This window comes from Oncorhynchus masou, chromosome 10 (genome assembly GCF_036934945.1).
Source record: "Oncorhynchus masou masou isolate Uvic2021 chromosome 10, UVic_Omas_1.1, whole genome shotgun sequence".
Lineage (NCBI taxonomy): Eukaryota > Metazoa > Chordata > Actinopteri > Salmoniformes > Salmonidae > Oncorhynchus > Oncorhynchus masou.
This window is the reverse complement of record NC_088221.1, coordinates 16,007,240-16,024,679: the sequence shown is the minus strand read 5'-3', so window position 1 is coordinate 16,024,679 and position 17,440 is coordinate 16,007,240. Positions and strand designations below refer to the sequence as shown.

The window sequence follows — 17,440 nt, the reverse complement described above, 5'->3', positions numbered from 1 at the left end:
CGGAATCCACTGTGGATGGCAAAGTGTGGTAGCAACATACCATGCATCACTGTCGAGGCAACAGCCACATTCACAGCCAGGTCATCTATTTGTCCTGGAAAAACACGGTGGAAACGGTTTTCTCGTTTTTGCACGGCAAGCAGAAAATATCACACCTTGGGGGGGAAAGGTTCCCCAAGCCACAGTACCACACCTTGGGGGGGAAAGGTTCTCCAAGCCACAGTATCACACCTTGGGGGGGAAAGGTTCCCCAAGCCACAGTATCACACCTTGGGGGGGAAAGGTTCCCCAAGCCACAGTACCACACCTTGGGAGGGAAAGGTTCCCCATGCCACAGTATCACACCTTGGGGGGGAAAGGTTCCCCAAGCCACAGTATCACACCTTGGGGGGGAAAGGTTCCCCAAGCCACAGTATCACACCTTGGGGGGGAAAGGTTCCCCAAGCCACAGTATCACACCTTGGGGGGGAAAGGTTCCCCAAGCCACAGTATCACACCTTGGGGGGGAAAGGTTCCCTAAGCCACAGTACCACACCTTGGGGGGAAAGGTTCCCCAAGCCACAGTATCACACCTTGGGGGGGAAAGGTTCCCCAAGCCACAGTATCACACCTTGGGGGGAAAGGTTCCCTAAGCCACAGTACCACACCTTGGGGGGGAAAGGTTCCCCAAGCCACAGTATCACACCTTGGGGGAAAGGTTCCCCAAGCCACAGTATCACACCTTGGGGGGGAAAGGTTCCCCAAGCCACAGTATCACACCTTGGGGGGAAAGGTTTCCCAAGCCACAGTATCACACCTTGGGGGGGAAAGGTTCCCCAAGCCACAGTATCACACCTTGGGGGGGAAAGGTTCCCCAAGCCACGGTATCACACCTTGGGGGGGAAAGGTTCCCCAAGCCACAGTATCACACCTTGGGGGGGAAAGGTTCCCCAAGCCACAGTATCACACCTTGGGGGGGAAAGGTTCCCCAAGCCACAGTATCACACCTTGGGGGGGAAAGGTTCCCCAAGCCACAGTACCACACCTTGGGGGGGAAAGGTTCCCCAAGCCACAGTATCACACCTTGGGGGGGAAAGGTTCCCCAAGCCACAGTATCACACCTTGGGGGGGAAAGGTTCTCCAAGCCACAGTATCACACCTTGGGGGGGAAAGGTTCCCCAAGCCACAGTATCACACCTTGGGGGGAAAAGGTTCCCAAAGCCACAGTACCACACCTTGGGGGAGAAAGGTTCCCCAAGCCACAGTATCACACCTTGGGGGGGAAAGGTTCCCCAAGCCACAGTATCAAACCTTGGGGGGGAAAGGTTCCCCAAGCCACAGTAACACACCTTGGGGGGGAAAGGTTCCCCAAGCCACAGTATCACACCTTGGGGGGGAAAGGTTCCCCATGCCACAGTATCACACCTTGGGGGGGAAAGGTTCCCCAAGCCACAGTATCACACCTTGGGGGGGAAAGGTTCCCCAAGCTACAGTATCACACCTTGGGGGGGAAAGGTTCCCCAAGCCACAGTATCACACCTTGGGGGGGAAAGGTTCCCTAAGCCACAGTACCACACCTAGGGGGGAAAGGTTCCCCAAGCCACAGTATCACACCTTGGGGGGGAAAGGTTCCCCAAGCCACAGTATCACACCTTGTGGGGGAAAGGTTCCCCAAGCTACAGTATCACACCTTGGGGGGGAAAGGTTCCCCAAGCCACAGTACCACACCTTGGGGGGGAAAGGTTCCCTAAGCCACAGTACCACACCTTGGGGGGTAAAGGTTCCCCAAGCCACAGCTGTAATGATATCAATACTGAACTGTAGTGTTCCCCTCTGTGGAAGCATGTGGGGGGGGGGGGGTGCAGACTCATAATGGCGATGCTTACGCGTAGGTACAGTAGGGATGGTTCCGTTGTATTGATCGGTGGATTGTTCTCTCGCACGGCTTGTATTCTCATGTGCCTCAGTCCATTAGCCATTAGGCCATAGTCCATTCCAGCCATCCCAGTTCCTAATGAAGACATTCATTATTAAAACCATGAATGACCCCCCCCCTCCATTGTTTCCATTTGCTTGGTGTTTTCCAAACCCCAGTTTGGAGGGGTGCAGCTCTGTTTGAAACCCCTGTCTCGAGGACAGTAGACTCAGACATACACTCTTTCCTTAGGGTTGTTAAGGACCTGCTTTTTATGTTGAGCCTCCTCTTTAAAAAAAAATATAATCTTGAATATTTGACCAGTTCTGGACAGCCCTCGTTATTCTGGGATCAATCTACTGACCTCTCAGAATCCACTATCATTCTGCCAAGACTGAGGAGAGATGTACGAGTGTCCTCTCAGCTTGAGCCTCATGTCAGCCTTCCATTGTGCGTCCATCCTGCTGCTACCCGCACCACTCCTCCTCATTTGCATACCTTTTAAAGAGCACACTTACACACATTTAGAGTGTGATAGTGGCCCGTTTGTGATGATGCTAGGTCAGAGAGGCGCATTAAGAGAACAGTATCTTATGTACCAACCTCGCCGTCCGCCACAGACGACTGCCGTTACTTAACCTCTGTCCCAACTCACAAATGGTTTTTGCCTGCCCTCCTTCTTTGAAGATACTATTATCAAAGATAACATTAGAAACATGTCTGTCTGTAAAATCGGTATTAGTGCAACAGAAATTCCAGCAGAATTGTAAACGCAACAGAAATAGACGGTTGCATTCGAGCGAAATGTACAGCATTTCGAGAGACTCCACACAACATTCTTGTTGTCGGATGGTTGTGAAGAAATCTTGTTTAGACCAGGTCGAAAACATCATCAGAGACATGGAAACGGCATACACCGACAAAATGAACCCGCGCGCCTTAGACTTGTCCAGGTGGACGAGTGTCTGGATGGAAAAGCAAACGGTATGAAGTGAACTGCTTTTGCATTCATCCGTCCTTCAAGAGGCCCAGCTTGGGACATCTTTGAGAAACGAGTCCAATCAATCAGTGTCAATTAGAGGAGCGTTCAAAGTAAAGAAAGCCACATCCTGGGTATCAGATGCTCGCTCCGCACGTAACAGCAGGAAACACAATTACTCTGCACAGCTTCCTAAAGCACCCAGGGTCTGTGAGGGGTAGACGGAGGCATATGAAAGGCTTTGGCTACAACGTGTCTGCCTCTCACTGGCAGCTAGCTACCCCTCCTGAAGAGAGAGGGTTCTACAGCGTGGTAGAGGAGCTCACCACTGGAACGCCTCTGTTTCATGTCTTTCATGTCCAGCCCAAATCCCTTTCAGTTATGGACACAGCAGTTATGGAATGCCATCATACCTGCAGGGGTCTTCAAAGCCAGTGTGTGTTTGTGGAGCGCGTCTCTAGCAGCTCTCCTTTTGCCCCATCTCTCTCTGTTGGGGGGCTACAGTAACCGCCAATAAGCTCTCCCCGTATTGATTGCATTGAGTGTTCATCTACGTGGACTCATACTGGGCTGCTCCACCTCCAGTCTCTGTTCAGATGGCTTTCTAACAGCTGAGCCCAAATCAGCCTCTGGGATGGGGGCGTATAATCACATTTGACTCGCTGTGTGGATTGTAGCAGGTTTCAGATCATCCCCAACACAGCACTTTAACTGTGCTCTATATGTGATGCAGAATTAGCATACCATCCGTGCTGGCATCTGTAACAGAGAAAATGTGCACAATTTCAGACAGAATCCTACTGAGATGAGAGGCTCAATTAATGTTTATCTCTCTTCCATTTTAACGAGGATATTCATTAGAAAATGTCATGAAAGTCATCTGTGAATTTTGAAATTTTAAATGAATTACGGAATTGTCTGTGAATTTAGGTATTCGAGGAATGTACATTTGTTCAGTATAATTCTGGGATTCTGTGCATTATGGTGTTTTTCCATTGCCCATATTGGAAGAAAAAAAAAACAGATTGCTCTTCAAGGGAATTTAGGTAGATCAAATTGTATTTTAAATTTCTGTTGATTTACATATTACTTTAATCTGTTTATGCATTTGAAGCCAGGAAAAAAAAACAAAGCTCAAATGTACCCTAAGGCGCTTGTAATTGTGTGGAATGAGCACACCTGGGTTAACTCTCTCTGGGTTGTCTGCATGGTGACTGAAATATAAGCTTACAGGCAGATTATTGCAAAGGACAAACCTGGCCTTGCATCAGTTCTCCCTTTTCATAGCGCATCCGACACAATGATTCATATTTTGTGAATTTCATTTTGAGAAAATAAATGTGGTTCAAAACGTTTACTTTATGTTTTCCCTGTGGTCCCTGGAACAGTGAACGGTTGGTAACCAGATTTTGAAAATAGCACTTTCTTCAACGGCCCACCAGTGTCCTTAGCTGTGGGCAGCAGTAGCCCAGTGATGATGCATGACTCATTCATTACTCATTATCAACCCACACTCACTCCGACTCTTCCTACACGAGCTCTCCTGCTTTGGATCTTAGAGGGGGGTTGTGGGGGCGGGGAAACGGCAATGATAAAGCGTGAGCAGGCTCCTGCCTCGCTCTGATTGGCCAGTGTGATCCATCTAATCCGTTGTGACTGGGTCCTTCCCCCGTCCTCTTCCCCCTCACTCTGGTAGTGCTGGCAGCATCCATCCACAGTACACACACTGTGCTGTCTGTGTTCCAGAGAGAATATATCAGCTCTACACAGGGAGGAGAGGATTAACTCAACATCAGCTCATCTGCATATTCCCAGGGAACACATAAGCACCCAAGGCTTCTTCTCTTCTCTATCCAACTCCAGCCATCACAGGACTTGACACTCTCATCGTTGGAGCACCGTTCATCCCAACTCTCTCTGCTGTGAGAGGATTTAAAGGAGGACACGTCTTTCTGCTTTTTGGATTTTGCCATTTTTGTGTTTCTTCGCTAAGTTTAGGCTTGTCAAATTGGAGCAATGCAATTCACATGACATAGTTTAGACTAGTTCTAAGTATCCCGGTTTTTCTTTTTCTCCTTCTCCAGGGGACCTCTGACTTTTTTGACTGCTCTATAGGGCTTGCTGCTTGTTCATCTGATTTGGTCAACCTGAGTGTCAGAATGCCATCCAGGGAGTCTTACGAGGTCCGGAAGGGAGAGAAGTCTTTGGTGCACAAGGCAAAGCAGGAGGCCAACCAGCAGGACATACTGGCTGCTGCTCTGGGGATGAGGATCTCAGGACCCCAGAAACCTCCAGCCACTATCTGGCAGCCTCTCAAACTGTTTGCCTATTCACAGCTCACCTCGCTGGTCCGCAAAGCCGCACTGAAGGATAACAGCCTGCCGCCCAAGTACGAGAAAGTCCACAACTTCAAGGTGAGACAACAAATTGCCACAGGAAGAGCAGTTGAATCTCTTCGTCATGCCGTTCCACTGTAAAATATTGCTTCTATTTCAGCATGTTGTGGACAGGTGGCGTTTTTTTCTATTAGGTTCCTATACTGGCAGTTGGCCACCAGAATGTCTGTTCAGGGGGTTATGGGGCGAGAGAAAGCATGAGCGAATAGGACTGTTGTTGGGTCTTTCCACTGAGCCTTTTTCTAAAGGAAATCTGTTGGGCGGTCTGTGGTCCACTGTTGTTGGTTTGAGTACCAGATGGGGAGATTAGGCGATGAAGAGGGGGAAACAGTGGACGAGTGGTATTCCCATTAGGCTCCAGTCATCAGACTTGCTCTGGTCTGCTCTGCTCTGCCTGTTTGGGTAAGTAAGTTAATGAAGTGGGGAGCTGGGGCAGAAAGATTCCCTCAAAGGCTCGAGGACTGATGACACTCACAGGACTCATTCTTCTTGCTTCCCTCCTTCCTTATTTATGTCTGTATTACTATGCCAGCCAGTCCATGCTGAATTCTCCATTTTGCCATTTTAAGGGTCTGTCACACATTTAGCTCAAATGTTTCAAGCTCCCTCCTCCACGGGAAGCAATCTGGGCTGATATGGTTAGTGTGTAATAGTTAATGACGGAGCATGTTAATTCCGAATGATCCTGAACCTTGTACACGCTAACCTGTACAGCCAAGATATCTCTTTGAAGATATGATGACAAAGTATGATGAAAAAAATGTAAATGTCAGAAAAAAATTCACTGAATAGCCAGAGACAACAACCGGTGCTAAATTGTATGAATGAATTCAAATTTTCATTGTTCCTACGTAAAGAGCGACTGCCTTTAAAAAGCAATGGATCTCTTTGACAATGTGATATCAATATGAGTCAGAAACAGTTATTTTAGTGTCAAAAATTGACTACAAAGTGTAAATAGGATAATTTTGGTCACAAAGTCTTGTTTAAAACAGAGTTTATAGCATAATGTAACAACGGATAAATGACGGTTGGCTTTGATTTGACAATGTCCATTTTCCCACTAACATGGTGTGAACAGCTGCGGTGATTGCACTCTGTCCAATAGCAAAGACAGTGAGACAGACCTGCCCAGCAGCCCGACTTCATTTACATAAGACAACACCTCACACATTTTTTTCATTTGAGAAATAATGGACTCAACAAATTGCACAACTAAAACACCCTCCGCAACAACAACAAAAAACGTCAAAATAAAATGCCACATGGGGCATTTTCAAAGGGATTTGTTGATTTTTAAAGACAGCAGCTCTTTAAATACTCAAGTGAATAAGGTTTTATTTTCCTGTGAGGCCATGAATCACAAAATATATTCTAACCTTCCTGCCAGTAGTATAGTCTGATGAACTCACAATTCATCAGACTTGATACCATTTTACTGTGATGAATTGTTTTACTGTTAATCCTCTCATGCTGTCCCTGATCCCATAATGAGTTAACACACAGTATTGGTGATGGCCCTAGTATTTCACACCTCACATAAAAGGGCCATTATTCCCATTGTAGTGTAGGAAAACACCTCACAGGGAGCCCGCTCTGCCTCCTCCCAATAGGTCTGGATCAGGCACCCCTGATTGGCTGAGCTGTTGTTATGTTACCTGGTGGAGAGAGAGCTCCCTTCCTTGCCCTTGCTTGAGCAATCCGTTGCCGTAGCACATTTCCATGACAACATGCCCCCCTCACACTGGCACGGCGTCAACAGTGCCCACCCATCCTCCCCGCTCTCCACCTCCAACCCTATTCAGCCTGGCCACTCATTAACAGTTTGAGTAGATTAGGCATCCTGTCAGATTTGACTGGGCTCTAAACGCCCCTCATCTCCAACACACACACAATCTGGCTAGTTTAAGACGCCAGCATTGTAGTGTCTCCAGGGCAACATGGGGAAGGTGTGGTACCCATGTGGTACATAACTGCAGCATCTGACAACCATCCTCTCTCTTTGTCTCTCTTTCTATCCTCCAGGTCCACACGTTCCGGGGACCTCACTGGTGTGAATACTGTGCCAACTTCATGTGGGGGCTGACGGCTCAGGGAGTCAAATGTGCAGGTACGTACTGTACTGTTCTTTACAGTAGACAGCCACTGTACAGCTGCTGCTGGTTTTACTTAACACCATGCTGTTCTTTATCTATGTAAAGGACTTTGATGTTTTTCTCACCCCGGTGTGTGGGTAACCTGGTTTGTAATGTGAGTGTAAGTTGGGGTCATATTGCGTCCCTTTAATCTAAAATCCCACCAATATTTGGGGAACAGATTAGAGGAGTTGGGCAACGGAGTAAAATGAGGACTCAATATTGAGGATTTACTGTAATAAGTACTTCTCACTAACATGAATGCCTTGCTTTAACAGAAAATGATGTGTTACTGTACGAATGAATGAGAGGTCCGGTTGGTGAGTTTTGCTAATGGCGTTACTCTGCCACTGTTCAAAGGACAAGCTTTAATGCGATTGTTTTATACTGATGCAGCTCCCATATTCCCATATAATGGACAAAGCAATTGTTCTCCACTCGACGGCAGACGTATAAGCACTCTATATGCAATCTATATATTGATCAGCCCATTATCATAATGCACAGTGTCGTCCAGACTCAGACTGGCTTCCTCTCTCTGTGCTCCAGTTGCAGCAGAAGTGGGGGGTTGAGAATGCCTCTGTGGATTCATGCTGAAATTCTCCCTTGATGGTCTCGGGAATAGATTCCCATTTTTAAACACGCGTACACCTATGCCTATCAGGGCAGATGTTACTAGTTGAATGATATTGCTGCACTGTGAGCAATTAACGATCTGATATTGTGTAGCAGCACATTTACATTGAATGTACAGTATGGTCCTGAAATTATTATGTCCCCATCTAAGGGGTAATTTTTCAATTGACTCAAGGTTTTGAGAAGATTTTGCAGCATCTATATCACAGGATATTAGGCAATAAGTGGTTTCATGATGCTAGGATAACAACAACAGAAAATGCAGCATAAGTGGGGCACCCATGAATGCAGCATGCAAACGGCTTGCATGAGATCACATTGCTGCCGTGCTTGCACGCTTTGCGATATTATTGATCTCTAGAAATGATGAACTCATTCGCTTGAGAGCAAAACTAGTGCACTGCAATTTCAGGTATTGTTATTTAGGCACATCGAACTGCAGATAGTGTTATCGTGGTTTTCTATAAAGCAGTAGTTTTCCAGTGTTCATCATTCCTGAATAAGGCCGTAACGTAGACTGATGTCTGTATTTAATGTATTATTAATGGGACAAAGTGACCTACACTTATATCTGTGGGAGCCGCGGCATGAATAATTGATGCGTTGCTTTAGAAAGCTGCTGACAATCGGATGAAACGTGCACATGTATTTTTTCATTCCTTTAGACTAACGCCATGGCGACCAGAATCTAGGACAGTGAAGTCTTATGCGATGTTTGAATTTGCGTTCCAAAAACGCCCTCCCCCTTTCTTTCTGTATGTGTGAAGTGTTTTTGGGCGAGCACCAGGAAGTCAGCCCCTGCCAGTGCTTGTTGTGCCACATTTCCTCATCAGAGGACGCCCCCTCCCCCCCCAGCCTCATACCATCATGCCCGTGAAGAAAAACAAAGCTGGCATGTCTCTTTAATGAGGAGTGGGGCTCTGAGCACTGGGAAGGAGCTCCATTTCCACCCGCATTAAAATTCAGCAGCCAGAATCAGAGAGCGAGGTCACACAGCCTCGCTAGCACAGTCTCTATTCATCCCCATTCTACGCCTGGTGGAAAACAACATAGAATAACTAGCAACAGGACCATGTGTTTGTCTACATGCTGCTGCCATTAGAGATGGTAAAATAGAGAAGCATTGGAGATCTCAGGCACAGTAAAGGTTAGACAACATGATGATGTGTTGATTGGCCACCAGTGGGACCAGCCCCTCACCCCACTCCAGTGTTAGACCCTTTTAGCCAAATCAGGGCAGAGCTCATCCTTGTGGAGTGTATTCTCCTCGCCATGGCGATAGAGCTGACAGTGCAGTAAAGCAGTGTCTGTCTGCAGGCTCCCTCTGGGCTTTCCCACCCCACCTGGAGCCCAGGGGCAACCTGTGTGTGTGTGTGTGTGTGTGTGTGTGTGTGTGTGTGTGTGTGTGTGTGTGTGTGTGTGTGTGTGTGTGTGTGTGTGTGTGTGTGTGTGTGTGTGTGTGTGTGTGTGTGTGTGTGTGTGTGTGTGTGTGTGTGTGTGTGTGTGTGTGTGTGTGTGTGTGTGTGTCTGGTGGGATGTTGCCCTCTATTACGCTGCCTGTCTCACACCCTTAATAGAATCATCTCTTAAAGGTAATTACGTCCCTGCATCAATGCATTTGAGTAAAGCCTGCGGAAATTTCTCTGGGGCCACTTTTAATCAAAATATGTGTAGCTATTTCTCTACATCATAGTCTTTTTGTGCCTTTTTTTTAAATGTGGGATTTGATATTTGAGGAGCAACAATGGTGACATATTTCCTCTGAAACACCATGTAGTCATAGAAAAAAAACCTCAGTGAACAAAATGCTTATTTCGAGATGTAGTTGGAATACTATAATGCATAATTATTTTGTCAAAAGTTCCTCTTCCAAACTGGGAGAAGGCAGAGAACTGCTTAAAGCTTGAAGGAGCTGGCCCATTTAAGTCTAGGAAACTAGGTCTAGTGTAGCCCAAAGCGGCTGAATCGCTGCCTGCACGGCCATTGTGTGCGAGCCCAGATTCTGGAGGAGAATGGAGCGTGCAGGCCTGAGTCTCCATCCTCCAGGCCACATTGTTTTCAGTGCGCCTCTAATTCCCTCTAAAAGCCTCTGTTACAAAGCGAAGAAGGATTCACTGTGTCGGCTCTCTGCTGTGCTCCCTGCAAGGTGAAACCTGTTCTGAATCTGATGCAGGCAGCTGCGCCTCAGGCCCCACTCACTAGCACCGAAGACAAAAGCACTGGGGATGATCATTGAAACAACATATTCACTGCTTAGAAGAACACAAATAAGGTTCATGTTGTGCTACAAATCTCTGTGACAAAATACGTCTAGGAGGTTTGGATCATTTAATTTTTTATTTTTTTGTGCAGATTAAAAACAAACCAAGCCACATAGTAGAATCCAGAATAAATTTGGTAGATGTAAGATCAACCTTTGTTGAATTTGTTACAAATGACTGTGATGCATGACTGGCACGCCGTCTGGATGAGGGAGAGTTTGTGGACCTGTGTTCCATTCCAGTGCTCAAGGTGACTCCAATAACACCCCTGGCAGCTGACCAAAGGGGGAAGTCATCAGCCAGGACAGAATTCTCCAGTGGTCCAATGACATTCTGACTCCAAATATTGATCAAGAGAATTTAGGCCTTAGCGAGCAAAAACGAAACCAAGCCAGTCGACAAAAATGAAATGAACAATGCAGACTATTCATGGTACACTTCAATGTTAATTCTGGTCTATTTTTGTCCTCTGGGGGATGTCATTGGAAGATATCATTGGAACATATCATTAGAAGACTTCCCTCTTAAGTTATCCATTCTCACTCTCCTCTTCCTCTTTTCTTCCAGATTGTGGCCTGAATGTCCACAAGCAGTGCTCCACTATGGTACCCTGCAACTGCGTGCCAGACCTGAAACACATCAAGAAAGTGTACAGCTGTGAGCTAACAACCCTGGTGAAAGCTCACAACACCAAGCGGCCCATGGTGGTGGACATGTGCATACAGGAGATTGAATCGAGAGGTGAGAAGACGATAGATAGCCATGGCCCTATTGAAATAGTTGGAAATCCCACCCTTCTTGGAAATCGCCCTCCCTCTTTCCCTTTCAGGAAATGTTCTATTTTGTGTGTTTCAGTAATGGATGGATGCATTTTTCAATCACCACATGTACACACACCCAATTAAGTGCAGGTAACAGGAAGGATGGATGATTCTAATGTTGGTCCTTTCCATTCATTTGATGTGGAGAGCCGATGGGAGGCCTGGCAATTGTACACAATGGAGGATTGTGTGGTGTTGCTGCTGCTGGTGTTTCAGTTGATTGCGTTCCAGTTGAATCACTCAACGATGTAGAGTCCTGTGTGGCTCAGTCGGTAGAGCATGGCGCTTGCAACGCCAAGCGTCGTGGGTTCGTTTCCCACTGGGGCCACCCATATGTAAAAGTAGTGGCCCCAGCCGACTTGTAAGTCGCTTTGGACAAAAGCGTCTGCTAAATGGGATATATTAGAAGCATCATTTCTACCTCATTGTATAGCCCGGTAATCTACGTCTGTAACTCATGCAATATTTGATTAATGTTTTTATTTACATTTTATTTATTATAACACAGAAAACTATTTGCATCTGTCCATGTTATTCCCTGTGTGCTATTGTAGATCTTTTTAATTTCTCATCCATATGGGGGAGCTTAATGACATTTTCTGTTGCCCAAGTTCACCGCTGAAGGTGAATTTGGCCGTATTTATTCTGCTCTTGAGCTGAATCTGTGTTGGATGCCCACTCCAGTCCTATGTTATGTTGTGTAAATGCAGCGTTTGTCATTAAACCTCTCTATCCCTCTGTCATAGGACTGAAGTCTGAAGGGCTCTACAGAATATCTGGATTCAGCGATTCAGTCGAAGATGTCAAGTTGACATTTGACAGAGGTATGTCTTCTTTTGACATCCTATGGTTCTGTCCGGGTGTTAACAACCCCCTCGGGTGCCTCTCGCGGCATGCTTATCGGTTCTTAGCGCCTCCGTGTGTGCTCAATGTGATGCTTTTAGGTCATGTTTGAGTTCAATGTTGTCACTCCGATGTGTTTATAGAGACAGTATTAATAGGAAGGTGACACATTTGAGGAGGGATTATTCTCCATCTGGGAGAGCACGGCTTGTCCTGACGCGGTCCAGTCACAGGATGTATAGCCAGGGCCAGGGGAGCAGGGGCCAGGGGCCAGCTCTGGGGATGGCAAATCATGCGACGAGTCCAACAACCGTAGCTGACCGAAATGTAATTTACCGTAGAAATGTCATTTACCTCCAACTTCATTTGCCTATCACAGTTAAAGAGGCAGTTAGAAATCGTCTGCCTCATTCTCTGCCCAGTACCGTGTGAGTTTAGAGATGGACAGGGGGGAACCCTGGAGCCATGGGCTAAATCCTAGCTAGACCCGTGTGTGGGAGATCACACATGACAGAGTGTCATTCCAACTCACAACACTGTGATATGTAGACCCTCGGCAGAATTAGGCCATGGCCTGCTCTGGATGTAGAACCGAGGGAAAAGTAGAACAGGCCAGGCCAGTCAAAACAGAGAAGTAGCCTAGATTTCATCCCCCACAGTGACACAAGCCCTTTATTCTTCACTTCGCACTACGCTGCCAGCACGCCATGCTGCTTGAACTCAATGTCCTTGAGTTCAATCAGCAAGACAATTGTAACAGTGCCTTGTGCACATCCAACCAGTCCTTTCCTCGTGTCTAACAGTGTGTTATATCTCTTCACAGATGGTGAGAAGACAGACATCTCTGCCAATGCCTATGAAGATATCAACATCATCACGGGTGCACTTAAACTGTACCTCAGAGATTTACCCATTCCTGTCATCTCCTACGACGCCTACCCCAGGTTTATCGAGACTGCAAGTGAGTCCGACCTAAGCAGCTTTTTCCTCTTCTCTGCCAGTTAAAATTATGCATAATTGTTTCAGTCACGCACCAGCACCATGCAAGAAGAAATGCCATTGGTGTGCGTTTTCATATCTGTGGTTGAGTCATGTAAATCCCTCAACATTCAAGCCCTGACGCATGTCGGAAGTGTTCAGTGAACATTTATCCTGCTCTTTCTTTAGCTTTTTGAGTTCTCAAAGACGATTCTGCAAAATAGAGACTTTTTCAAGTGTATATTGCTGTGCTTTACCGCATTTCCACTGTTTATGTGTTGCTACTGCATGAAGTCCACATAAAATAAGCATCAGATCCTCCTTTACGTTTGAAGTTCTTATGGTTCCATTTTAGAAAATGACGATTGTTTGGTAGTCAGTTATATGGAGTTCAACAGCAGCTCATCTTGACTGTACTCTGATCGTTCATGCTAGTGTATAGTTCCAGTGAGAACCATTGAGCACGGATGTTTAGAGGTTCTGAGAGCCTGTCTTGTGGCCGCTCTGCTTTCACCTCATTCATCTGTTTGCTTCTCAGAGCTGGAAGACCCAGAGAAGCGGCTAAAGGCCTTCCGTGAGGCTCTGGAACTGCTGCCTGCAGCACACAGTGAAACCCTGAGGTACCTCATGGCCCATTTAAAGAGGTGAGTTTCTCAACAAAACGATTCGCTGCCCTGGTGATATGTAACATCCTGTTTGTGTAACTGAGACATGGTTGTAATTGAATGCTCAGATGTTCATTTTCAGTGGGTTTTCAACACACAGCTGTTAATTGTCTGTCCTTGATGTGTCTCTACTTCAGGGTAACGTTGAATGAGAAGGATAACCTGATGAATGCGGAGAACCTGGGCATTATTTTTGGGCCCACTCTCCTGCGTGCCCCCAACCTGGACGCCATGACGGCACTCAACGACATCCGCTACCAACCGCAGGTGGTGGAGTTCCTCATCAAAAATGAAGACATCCTCTTCTGAAAAACAGACACATCCATCCTGCTAAGATAAGGAAGACATCCTCTTCTGAAAAACAGACACATCCATTCTGCTAAGATAAGGAAGACATCCTCTTCTGAAAAACAGACACATCCATCCTGCTAAGATAAGGAAGACATCCTCTTCTGAAAAACAGACACATCCATCCTGCTAAGATAAGGAAGACATCCTCTTCTGATAACAGACACATCCATCCTGCTAAGATAAGGAAGACATCCTCTTCTGAAAAACAGACACATCCATTCTGCTAAGATAAGGAAGACATCCTCTTCTGAAAACCAGACACATCCATCCTGCTAAGATAAGGAAGACATCCTCTTCTGATAACAGACACATCCATCCTGCTAAGATAAGGAAGACATCCTCTTCTGAAAAACAGACACATCCATCCTGCTAAGATAAGGAAGACATCCTCTTCTGAAAAACAGACACATCCATCCTGCTAAGATAAGGAAGACATCCTCTTCTGATAACAGACACATCCATCCTGCTAAGATAAGGAAGACATCCTCTTCTGAAAAACAGACACATCCATTCTGCTAAGATAAGGAAGACATCCTCTTCTGAAAACCAGACACATCCATTCTGCTAAGATAAGGAAGACATCCTCTTCTGAAAAACAGACACATCCATCCTGCTAAGATAAGGAAGACATCCTCTTCTGAAAAACAGACACATCCATTCTGCTAAGATAAGGAAGACATCCTCTTCTGATAACAGACACATCCATCCTGCTAAGATAAGGAAGACATCCTCTTCTGAAAAACAGACACATCCATTCTGCTAAGATAAGGAAGACATCCTCTTCTGAAAAACAGACACATCCATTCTGCTAAGATAAGGAAGACATCCTCTTCTGAAAAACAGACACATCCATCCTGCTAAGATAAGGAAGACATCCTCTTCTGAAAACATACACATCCATCCTGCTAAGATAAGGAAGACATCCTCTTCTGAAAACAGACACATCCATTCTGCTAAGATAAGGAAGACATCCTCTTCTGAAAAACAGACACATCCATCCTGCTAAGATAAGGAAGACATCCTCTTCTGAAAAACAGACACATCCATCCTGCTAAGATAAGGAAGACATCCTCTTCTGAAAAACAGACACATCCATCCTGCTAAGATAAGGAAGACATCCTCTTCTGAAAAACAGACACATCCATCCTGCTAAGATAAGGAAGACATCCTCTTCTGAAAAACAGACACATCCATTCTGCTAAGATAAGGAAGACATCCTCTTCTGAAAAACAGACACATCCATCCTGCTAAGATAAGGAAGACATCCTCTTCTGAAAAACAGACACATCCATCCTGCTAAGATAAGGAAGACATCCTCTTCTGAAAAACAGACACATCCATCCTGCTAAGATAAGGAAGGAAAGAGACAGATTTTTTTGTAAAACAGCTTGATGCTGGCTAAACACTTTTTTGTGCAAAGACTTGAAGGAACTTTTCTATTGCATTTGTATTACATATGAATCTTTGTAATTACATTTGTGATACATCCATTTCCACTCCCAGTTAAGCAGTCCTGAACCTTACTTTCTCTTCCCCTGTAATGGGTGTGGATGGTGATGTACCTTAAACTTGCATGTCTGTCTCCCCATTTTTGTCGGGGCTTGTGTAGAACACTGATGGACCAGACTTGGCCGTGTCTTTATTTTGTGTAGCTTTGTAGCGGTAACCTCGCATGCGATAAATATTGTGAAACATTAACCAGGTTTCCATCCAACCTTTTAATGCGTGTAACGTACATGTCGGATAAAACATTTAATGACAGGCCTGATGGAAACAGATCATTTTGTCGGTAAACTTGCCAAATGTCAACAAAACAAAATACGCTAGACAAGGTGGGACCTTTTCGTGTCGGTAAAATTAATTACGTGAGAAATGTTGGTGGAAACAATTTTATGCGCAAATATTGATATAATAACCATCATATCGAAGTAAACTTGGAGTGGTTGTGTGGTCCTCCCACTAAAGTTGTGTGGTCCTCCCACTATGACTCGTAGGGAAAGCATGCAGGTATCTTTATGTGCAATACATCATCACACACAGACTTTTATCCACAAGTCAATTTGATGGAAAAACATCTCTGGTGGGAAAATGCTCATATTGTTTTTATACATATTTTAGCATATTCACATGAAAATATATCACCAGTTGGATGGAAATCTAGCTATAGTTACTCTGCTATTATTTGTCATGTAGATTTACAGGATTCTCCTGCCAGTTGCCCAATAGGCAATTGTTTTTGTGAAGCATTGTATACCTGGATGTGAAATAGACTACTGTATCTTCTCTGAACCTTTGTAATTATCTTTGACTGATTCGGTCTTTTTTGCCTTTTCAGCTGTTTTAGAAGTATTTTTTAGGGGAAATGCAAAGCCTCTTTCAATCAGAAAACAATCAGTGTACCTTTAAATGGTCTTTTACATTTGCCTGACAGTCAAAACTGTGTTCAAACTGTTACCTTTGTGCATTTAATGTTTGTTCTTCTTAAAAATATTTTTGTACTTAATTTGCGCATGTAAATTATAATTTATTAAACCTTGCTTGCTGAAAATGAACCTGTTTGCTCTGAGTCACCTAAATTGTTCCAGTAACAACGAAGCCAATGAATAAGCATTTCGTGCCATTGTGTGTTCATTTTAGAATATGCTAAATGTGTCCAGAACACCAGTCATTGAGGTACATGGCATGCTACATTTGCGTGTACATGCAAAATGACCTTGACAAAAGGGGCTGTTCCTCTCAATCTGCATATTAAGAGTGACAGGCTGTGTTATAGACGACCCAGGGCCCACGTGACCATATGCAGCATCCCCTCCAACTAGGCGTCAATCACACTGATTCGCTCTGGGATTAACACAAAACCCACAATACCTTTAGGCATGGCCCTGTCTGCATTCAGGAGATTTTTAATTGCTGGATACATATGCAAACATTGTCCCTTGGGGTTTATGCATTTTATGATTTTATGTTTAATTAACCCACAAGCTATTTCTTTCCACACAATTTCCAAAAACCTGTCATGCCTTATCTTCTTCACTCGCGGCTCATTATAAGATCAAACTCTACCCTTGCATTTAAACTGGCAGTGAACAAAAACGGTTGTTATTTTTGGTTCATGTTCTGATTGAGTTTCAGACACTTTCCACTGGAGGTCCTACTGGGCAGTGTTTACTGGTGGAGAACCACAGCCATCCTGAATGACAGCAGATGGCCTCTCCTAATTGAATGTGAAATCCCACGAAATGCTCTGCCATTGTTCTCAGTAGTAACTGTGGAAACACTACGCATTTAGGTTGGATTATTAAAAGCCATATAATCTGACCTGGCTGCCCCAATCTTTTCTGTGTTTAACACCTCATGCTTTCCCATTTTGTCCTCAGCCTTTTGTGGCCTCATGCTCTCTAGTATGGTTTAAACCTGTTCAGGAATTCTTGACATCTTTATCACTGGGCTTTATCGTTTACTTTAGGTTGAATTAATGGTG

The 17,440-nt window shown here is 45.1% G+C and overlaps 1 protein-coding gene across 2 annotated transcripts; it reads left to right on the top strand.

The window, feature by feature from the left end:
• Positions 1–4,550: 4,550 nt before the first annotated feature.
• Positions 4,551–16,511, top strand: chn1 (chimerin 1). Of its 2 annotated transcripts, XM_064976034.1 has the most exons (8): positions 4,551–4,795; positions 4,958–5,287; positions 7,295–7,379; positions 10,869–11,042; positions 11,869–11,946; positions 12,789–12,926; positions 13,482–13,587; positions 13,746–16,511. In XM_064976034.1, the coding sequence occupies exons 2-8, from the start codon at positions 5,033–5,035 to the stop codon at positions 13,915–13,917; spliced, it is 1,008 nt and encodes a 335-aa protein (XP_064832106.1). In that variant the 5' UTR covers positions 4,551–4,795; positions 4,958–5,032; the 3' UTR covers positions 13,918–16,511. The 2 variants fall into 2 exon arrangements, with proteins under 2 accessions (XP_064832106.1, XP_064832105.1); XM_064976033.1 differs by having other exon boundaries at positions 4,551–5,287.
• Positions 16,512–17,440: the final 929 nt, after the last annotated feature.